We start from the raw sequence: 9,342 nt of genomic DNA on the forward strand, positions 1-9,342 counted from the left end.
AAGCCTGCGCGCGAGAGGCGTCTTATGAGCTTTGAGAATAATAATTGAGCTGGCGCGTGAGGCGACTTACGAGCTGTGAAAGTAATAAAGCTTGCGCGCGATAGGCGTCTTATGAGCTATAAGAATAATAATTGAGCTGGCGCGTGAGGTGACTTACGAGCTGTGAAAGTAATAAAGAAGCTGGCGCGCGAGGCGACTTACGAGCTTGTAGAATAATGAAGCTGGCGCGCAAGGCGACTTACGAGCTTGTAGAATAATGAAGCTGGCGCGCAAGGCGACTTACGAGCTATAATAATAGAGCCTGCGCGAGTGGCGACTTACGAGCTAAGAATAATAAAGCCTGCGCGCGAGAGGCGTCTTACAAGCTTTGAGAATAATAATGCCTGCGCGCGAGGCGTCTTATGAGCTGTGAATAATAAAGGCCTGCGCGTGAGGCGACTTACAGGCTGTAAGAATAACAACAGCTTGCGCGCGAGGCGTCTTATGAGCTGTGTGAATAATAAAGGCCTGCGCGTGAGGCGACTTACGGGCCATAAGAGTAATAACAGCTTGCGCGCGAGGCGTCTTATGAGCTGTGTGAATAATAAAGCCAGCGCGTGAGGCGACTTGGGCTGTAAGAATAATAACAGCTCGCGCGCGAGGCGTCTTATGAGCTGTGAATAACAAAGCCAGCGCGTGAGGCGACTTACGGGCTGTAAGGATAATAACAGCTTGCGCGCGAGGCGTCTTATGAGCTGTGAATAATAAAGGCCTGAGCGTGAGGCGACTTACGGGCCGTAAGAATAATAACAGCTTGCGCGCGAGGCGTCTTATGAGCTGTGTGAATAATAAAGCCAGCGCGTGAGGCGACTTACGGGCTGTAAGAATAATAACAGCTTGCGCGCGAGGCGTCTTATGAGCTGTGAGTAACAAAGCCAGCGCGTGAGGCGACTTACGGGCTGTAAGAATAATAACAGCTTGCGCGCGAGGCGTCTTATGAGCTGTGAGTAACAAAGCCAGCGCGTGAGGCGACTTACGGGCTGTAAGAATAATAACAGCTTGCGCGCGAGGCGTCTTATGAGCTGTGAGTAACAAAGCCAGCGCGTGAGGCGACTTACGGGCTGTAAGAATAATAACAGCTTGCGCGCGAGGCGTCTTATGAGCTGTGAGTAACAAAGCCAGCGCGTGAGGCGACTTACGGGCTACTTTATGTCACGCGCCACGTGCAGATGTTGCATGCACGTGCGCGTAGACTTTGGTTTTGTGTTATGCGCCACGCGCAGATGTTGCGTGCGCGTGCGTGTAGACTATGACATGTGCGAGCATGTGATGCGTAAGCATGTGATGCGTAAGCATGTGTAATATGCGTGAGCGTATGTGATGCGTGAACATATGGTATGAGGATTCCAAACCCCTAAGTTTGGCGTGTAGCCATATGGGATCTTAGGAGGATTCCCAACCTTGAAGTTTGGCGCGTAGCCATATGGGATATTAGGAGGATTCCCAACCTTGGCGCGTAGCCATATGGGATATTAGGAGGATTCCCAACCTTGAAGTTTGGCGCGTAGCCATATGGGATATTAGGATTCCCAACCTTGGCGCGTAGCCATATGGGATATTAGGAGGATTCCCAACCTTGGCGCGTAGCCATATGGGATATTAGGAGGATTCCCAACCTTGAAGTTTGGCGCGTAGCCATATGGGATATTAGGAGGATTCCCAACCTTGAAGTTTGGCGCGTAGCCATATGGGATATTAGGAGGATTCCCAACCTTGAAGTTTGGCGCGTAGCCATATGGGATATTAGGAGGATTCCCAACCTTGGCGCGTAGCCATATGGGATATTAGGAGGATTCCCAACCTTGAAGTTTGGCGTGTAGCCATATGGGATATTAGGATTCCCAACCTTGAAGTTTGGCGCGTAGCCATATGGGATATTAGGAGGATTCCCAACCTTGGCGCGTAGCCATATGGGATATTAGGAGGATTCCCAACCTTGAAGTTTGGCGTGTAGCCATATGGGATATTAGGATTCCCAACCTTGAAGTTTGGCGCGTAGCCATATGGGATATTAGGAGGATTCCCAACCTTGGCGCGTAGCCATATGGGATATTAGGAGGATTCCCAACCTTGAAGTTTGGCGCGTAGCCATATGGGATATTATGAGGATTCCCAGCCTTGAAGTTTGGCGCGTAGCCATATGGGATATTAGGAGGATTCCCACCCTTGAAGTTTGGCGCGTAGCCATATGGGATATTAGGAGGATTCCCAACCTTGGCGCGTAGCCATATGGGATATTAGGAGGATTCCCAACCTTGAAGTTTGGCGCGTAGCCATATGGGATATTAGGAGGATTCCCAGCCTTGAAGTTTGGCGCGTAGCCATATGGGATATTAGGAGGATTCCCAACCTTGAAGTTTGGCGCGTAGCCTGATGCGCGCATGCACGGCGATAGAGTGGTGACTCGCAAGTGCGTGTGCATGGCGGAGGTCTCTTGCGCAAAGCCCAGATGGTGGTTTCCGCGGCGGCACATGCACGGCTGCGGAGTGAGAACCCCCGGGCGTGCGTACATGGCGGCGGAAGTCTAGTAACTTCTGGATCTGCAATTTAAGAGTCAGATCTGCAACTTTAGACCTAAATCCAGGTCTGTAATCTAGACCTAGATCTGTAAATCAGATCTGTCCAGATCTGAAGATTCGGAGCAGATTTAAAACTATCACAGATTCGGAGATCCTGAATCACAGATTCACAGATTCGGAGATCTGATCATTCGAATCACGGATTTTCCTTCTTGCCCAGATCTGGAAGCCTCTTTTTAGATCTATGGATCTTTTGAGCTTTAAATAGAACAAGCTTTGAAGCCTTTTTCTGTAAACTTCCAGATCTGCGTTTTTCTTGGGGGAGATCTGGCAGCCGAGATGAAGATCGAAGGGCAGTTCGTTGCCGTCCCACGGATGGCGCCAATGTCGAATCACGAAATGAATCTTACCTGATCCATGACGATGTTTCCACGGATTTTCGAGATGAACGAACCACGTCTTGATCTTCTTCTTCTTCTGCGGCTGCGCCGGCGACCTGCAATGCCGTGACCTGCCAAGGTTTCGGGGGTGTGGAGGTGACTGCTAAGATATCCTGAGGATTTCTTGTTCACAGACACAAAAAGTGGTGGTGGCTCTTACTGAGCATGACCCATGATAAGGAGGTGGAGACCTCCTTATATAGAGTCTCATGGCCACCATCATGGTACCCTAATGGGCCTAGCCCAGTTAGGGTTACCTCCACAAAACCCCCTCGGCCCAATAACATCGTATTAGTCCATGTAATGAAATAAGCCAAACATAATAGATTTAGGGTCGTAGAACCGGGTTTTAGTACCATACCCCTACAGATGTCTTGTTCAATAAGCTCGTCTGGACGACCTGTTTTGTTCACCAAACTCGTATGTATGACTTGTTTGGGGTCAGCTGGTTTGATTGGAGAACAAACGCGTCGGGCGAGTAGGAAAAATGGCGACAGTGACGTGTTTGAAAGAGCATTTCTGAAACTCTTGATTTATGGGGACACAAACGGAATCTCTCTCTACAAAATGAAGTTTTTGAAATATTTCCTTAAAACTATGCTTACATGGAAAAAGATTAAAGTATTTATATATCATGTAAAACCCTACACACCTAATAAATATCCATGTTAATTATATAGATGTTTCTAATTAAGATAGACCCTTTGTCCCAAGCAAGTAATTATTTATCATGTATGGTTTTTGTCAACAGGTGTTGTTTAAATTAAAAGGATAACTTGACAACAAGATGATTGTGACCAATGATAGTCCCAAAGTAAAAGGGTAATGCAACTACCAAATGATTATGATTTGGATGAAAATGATCTATATAACCAGCCATTTTAGGTAATGTGTCACGGTTAAAGTTATCATCAAGATTCATCATTAAAATGCATCGTATCATATTGCTTTACTTGTTCAATAAGCTCGACTGTACGACTTGTTTTGCTCACTAAACTCGTCTGGACGGCCTGTTAGGGACTAGTTGGCGTGATTTGACTGGAGAACAACCGGGCAAGTAGAAAAAACGGCGGCACTGACGTGTTTGGAAGCACATTTATGAAACTCTTGATTTGTGAGGACGTAAACAGAATCTCTGTATATAATATAAAAAGGATATTTTGAGAATTTTCTCCTAAAAATATGCTTACGTCAAAAAAAATTTAAGTTTTTATATATCATGTAAAATTACGCACCTAATATTCATGTCATTTATACAGTTATTTTCGACTATGGATTCAAACTTAACACGAAATTTTAACGATCATCCATTCCAAAAACTAAAATGTGACGATTCAACAAACCGAATCGTCAGAACCGTATGCGTAATTCCTTAAACGTTAGAACCAAAAGTGAAATTTCAACTTATCACACAAATATATAAACAACATCAAAGTAACTTTCATGAAGCAAATGTACCTTTGCATCACAATTTGTACAAAACAAACAATCTTAAACATGCATATCAGTACTTTTGTATCTAACAATCTCCACACCTAAATAGTCTTAAGAGGACCAGGAACCGCAACATGAGGCTTTCCAACAACCACACGAACAGCAGATATTTGCGAGTGATCGTTTAAGGTTGTTGTCGGCTGTCGCAATCAGTCCTCTATGATGGTTTTCACAATATTGTCACATTATTTATACCAAAAAAATATTACTGAATTTGTGTTGATTTGAAGAGAAAAATCAAGATGGTTATTATTTGTTACCGATCCGATGTCATTGCTTCTCACATATATCTGCATCAAATTTTCGATTGACTCATAGTTTCATACATTATTTCTAGGTTATGATCACAAGAACACGAAATTGATGTTACAAACTCATTAAAAACATAAGCTTTACAAAGAGCCAATTACAAGATGATGTTGTGACGATAATAATCATAACTCTTTTAACGTAGTGATCTGGACCGTTTTATGCAGTTGAATGCATTACGGATGACTTTCAACCCATATGACCAACTCGAGCCAATTTCTTTATAGTTAAATCTTTTAGCATAGCGATAGCATTGTGCATTTTTTTAAAGAAAAGTACACTAAATTAAGATACACCTATCGCTATATAAAAAAAATTAGTCCGGTTCAGGTCAAATCGGGTTAAATAATAAAAGTAGTAGCTACTAGAAAACATACAATTGTGTGATAACTGTATTGGTAACAAATAGCAAAACAATGAGCATATACCCAAAGAAAAGTAGAAACCCTCTTAGAAGTCCTAAAGTCACCCCTAAAAAATATCTACACGAAGACGGGTCTAAGGAAAATGTACGACAAAAATGAGACTAATGCAAACCAAGTGCGCATTAATGCTACATGACGACAAAACTAAGGTCCTCAGACAAATCTACTACAAAATCTAAAACCTTCTTATCCTACTTCTCAAAGAATTCCTAATTCGATCTAACATACGTCTAATCCGCTCATTTCACGAAAATCTAGGTCTGCCTTTGCCCCTCCTCCCCTCCACTGTTATGCCTTTGCCCTTCGGCATCCCCTCCCTTATCTTATACAAGACACATGTCAGTCCAACTTTTCCCAAAAAATTACATTCCTTATTCAATCTAATTTTGTGTGTCCACACATCCACCTAAGCATCCATATTCGATCCAACCTTGTATGCCCATTGCAACATTTGTTACTAAAATAACCTATACATCATGAGATCGACCACGCCCATGATCCACCGCCTCTTAATCTTGCACAATCGCATATAGAGGTGCACAAAGCGGTTAACCGGTTATTTTACTAACCGTTTTTTTTTGCAGGAATTAACCGGTTAGACCGCTTAGAGAAACGGTTTCGACCGGTTAGACCATACCGGTTAATAACCAGAAAAAACCTGATTTTTAATAAATTAATAGTAAGGAAAATCGGTTAACCGGTTACTAACCAGCGGTTGGGATCAGTAAATAACCGGTTAATATTGGACCGGTTAGTAACCGTTTACATTTTCGGGTACGAACCGGTTAACCGGGTTCTGTGTGCACCTCTTGTCGCTCACACCTCCGCCAGACGCCACCTACAAGGTTCTCATTCAGTGTTGCTGCCCCTACTCATGTCAAAATCAGCTCGTTCTTGCACCACTAAACCCAGAGCAAACACTAAACCAGCGTAACCGGTTAAAACAAAATTCGACATAACCGACCAACTTTAAAATTATGCATAATAACAAACAAACACAATCATGTTTTAAAACCATGTCCTTTAAAATCATATATTTTTCCCAAAAATCCAAACATGGTATTTTAGCAGTTTTTTCGGAAACAAAATACCAATCAACAAATAAAAATAACCGAAAGAAATAACGAATAACGTCTAAAATAAACCGAAACCGAGGCGGTGGCTGGCAAAAAAAATCACCAAAATCACATTTACAGCACAGCCCACCCCTCCTATTTCTATATCATCAGATGTAACTTTTAAATTTATCCCAAACCCTAGTATTAATCCAATGGGCCTCACTTCTTGATATCATATCATATCCTCTTGTAAAACAACACATATGCATCAGCTGTCTTGATTTGGTCTTCACTAATGGGTGAAACCTGATTATCATTAAACTCGTACCACCGTCCGCCACGCTGCATCAAAAAACATATAATAAGTATTAGTTTTTCGAATTTCGGTTCGGTTTTGGTTTTTTCGGTTTTTGTCATTTGAGCTTGAAAATTTTAGGCCGAAAAAAAAGTTGACAAAAATAATGAATTTAGGTATATATAATTTTGTTAATTGTAAAATAATAGACCATTATACATTTGATCAAAATATTGGAGCTACATATTTATTAAATTCTTATAAATTACTTAATATAAAATATAAATAAACAAAAATTTAGAAATTCGGTTCGGTTTTTTCGGCTTGTTTTTACACGCATAACCAAAACCGAACCTTTAGTGCGGTTTTTACAAAAACATAAAATCAAACCAGCGCGGTTCGGTTTTTTCGGTTTGGATTTTTCGGTTTCGGATTGGTTTTTTCGGTTTCTTGCACACCCCTACGTTTAATAAACAAATCAGACATGAACAAAAAAATTTTGTTCGGTAAGCTTAACGGACGAACACGGGCATAGACCGCGTTCGTTCAATGGTGTTTGTGAACGTTTGGTAATGATTATACTTTTTGAAATCAATATGTAATCGTTTATGTTCGTTTGTTCATTAGAGTCGTTTATGTATGTTTGTCCATTAATGTTCATTAGTGTCTGTTAGTGCTTGTTTGTCCATTAGTGTCCATTAATGTATGTGTGTTCGTTTGTCCATTAAGGTCCGTTAGTGTTCATTTGTCCATTAGCGTCCGTTTACAATATTAACGAACGGACAGGGACAAACTCAATTCCTTAATGAACGGACATATTTTCGTTTTGTCCGTTTGTCTCACAAAAGCTTAAGTGCTTAACAGACGAACACGAACAAGGTCTCATCCGGTTCGGTTCGGTCCGTTTACAGCCCTAAGCATTACATTATTTCAACAATTAAATAAAATGATTTATAAAAAGTTACGATTTACATACTTGTGCAAAAGCAGTGTAGTGTCCACCACCCATACCACCATAGTGATTGCTAACCGCGTACAGTTTGTAATTGTACCCGAAAGTCGGCTTCGAATCTTTGTGAACGGTGTAGCTTAAAAAGTCAAAGTCAGCAATGGGAAAGTCAACAAAAGTCTCGAGCTTGTCCTTCACATACTGAGTGTATGAAAATCTCTTCAAATGGATAACCAGTACTTCGGGCAGCCGCCACAAATCCAACTTTTTGCTAGCCTGCCGGTGCTCCTTACAATTCGGGCAAAGCCTATATAATTTCGACGTTAAATTTATATAATAATAATAATAATAATAATAATAATAATAATAATAATTAAGGGTGTGCGTGGTGCGGTTTTTGGCTAAAACCAAAACTTTGGTTTTTGGAGTTTTTGAAACCATTCGGTTTCGGTTTTTTTTGGTTTTTGCCATTTGAGCTTGAAAATTTTAGGCCGAAAAAAAAGTTGAAAAAAATAATGAATTTAGGTATATATAATTTTGTTAATTGTAAAATAATAGACTATTATACATTTGATCAAAAATATTGAAGCTACATATTTATTAAATTCTTATAAATGACTTAATATAAAATATAAAAAAACCAAAAATTTAGAAATTCGGTTCGGTTTTTTTCGGCTTTTTTTTACATGCAAAACCAAAACCGAACCGTTAGTGCGGTTTTCACAAAAACATAAAATCAAACCAGCGGTTTTTGTTTCAGTTCGGTTTGGATTTTTCGGTTTCGGATTGGTTTTTTCAGTTTCTTGCACACCCCTAATAATAATAATTATAATAATAATAATAATAATATCCTTAATTTAATAAACTATGAAATTATGAAATTTTACCACATGTCTTCGGGTCCCAAAGGTTCTTCCTTCAAGAAAGCTTCAAGGCATTTAGATAAAGTAACCACTTGCTGCAGGTTGTTTAAACGTGACGAAAACTCGCTCGTTTTGGGTAGTTCTAATATACAAGTATCATACCGCTTTAACATTTCTTCACGCCACGAAGCAAAAACGCGAAGTCTACGGGTGTCCGGGATTATTAACGTTTCATCCATCAAAATATTGTTTCTCGTTTGAAAATACCCCGGTCTTTCCAAGAAGAAGTCAACGATTTCCTTCACTTCGTCACCACTTGCCACGTCATCAACCGCCACGTCAGCCATTTCAGAATCCGAAGAAAAACCTTCGGGCATGACAAACGGCTTCATTAACTGAAGAAAGGTGTTGTGTAACATGGAACCGTTGCCACATTCGGGAATCCTTGCTACTAGAGGAAAACCAAATTTGTTGACCGTTTGACCTGGTCGACCGTTTGACCTGATTCCCAACAAATTATTAAGACACTTAAAAACAGGATTAATAAATATAAATTTTCAAAAAATTCAAATATTTTGACCAACTTTGACCGAATAGCTCCGACTTTGACTTACTACCGATTAGCGATTAATCGGTGACTAATCGTGATTTTTACAACACTGACTAAACGTGCAGCATTCTCACAAATGTGTGAACTAAGTTTGCATTTTTTTAAAATTTGAGGATCATATTTATAATAAGGTCAAACCACAGGGACCATTTGTGCAAGTTTCTCTAATTATAAAAAAAAAAAAAAAAAAAAAAAAAAACTTACTCTTCATGATGGCAATGTGTAAAAACAACCAATGGTAGTGACTCTTGATCCTTAGGTAACCTATAAGCAACAAGCTTATCGTTATCCCGAACCAGTTCTAAAGTATCGTCTGGCTTATCTAAGAAACGAAGAATGCT

General features: G+C 40.4%; 1 protein-coding gene across 1 annotated transcript; it reads right to left on the minus strand.

The window, feature by feature from the left end:
* Positions 1-5,975: 5,975 nt before the first annotated feature.
* LOC143564989 (ubiquitin carboxyl-terminal hydrolase 8-like) lies at positions 5,976-9,336 on the minus strand. Its single transcript, XM_077052108.1, has 4 exons — positions 9,206-9,336; positions 8,416-8,892; positions 7,556-7,835; positions 5,976-6,626 (listed from the first exon to the last, which is right to left on the minus strand). Exons 2-4 carry the CDS (start codon positions 8,808-8,810, stop codon positions 6,522-6,524), a joined length of 780 nt encoding a protein of 259 aa, XP_076908223.1. The 5' UTR covers positions 8,811-8,892; positions 9,206-9,336; the 3' UTR covers positions 5,976-6,521.
* Positions 9,337-9,342: the final 6 nt, after the last annotated feature.

The sequence above is a fragment of the Bidens hawaiensis genome, unplaced genomic scaffold, assembly GCF_021521415.1.
Source record: "Bidens hawaiensis isolate Kalapana, Puna unplaced genomic scaffold, B.hawaiensis_p1.1 tig00022216_1, whole genome shotgun sequence".
NCBI lineage: Eukaryota > Viridiplantae > Streptophyta > Magnoliopsida > Asterales > Asteraceae > Bidens > Bidens hawaiensis.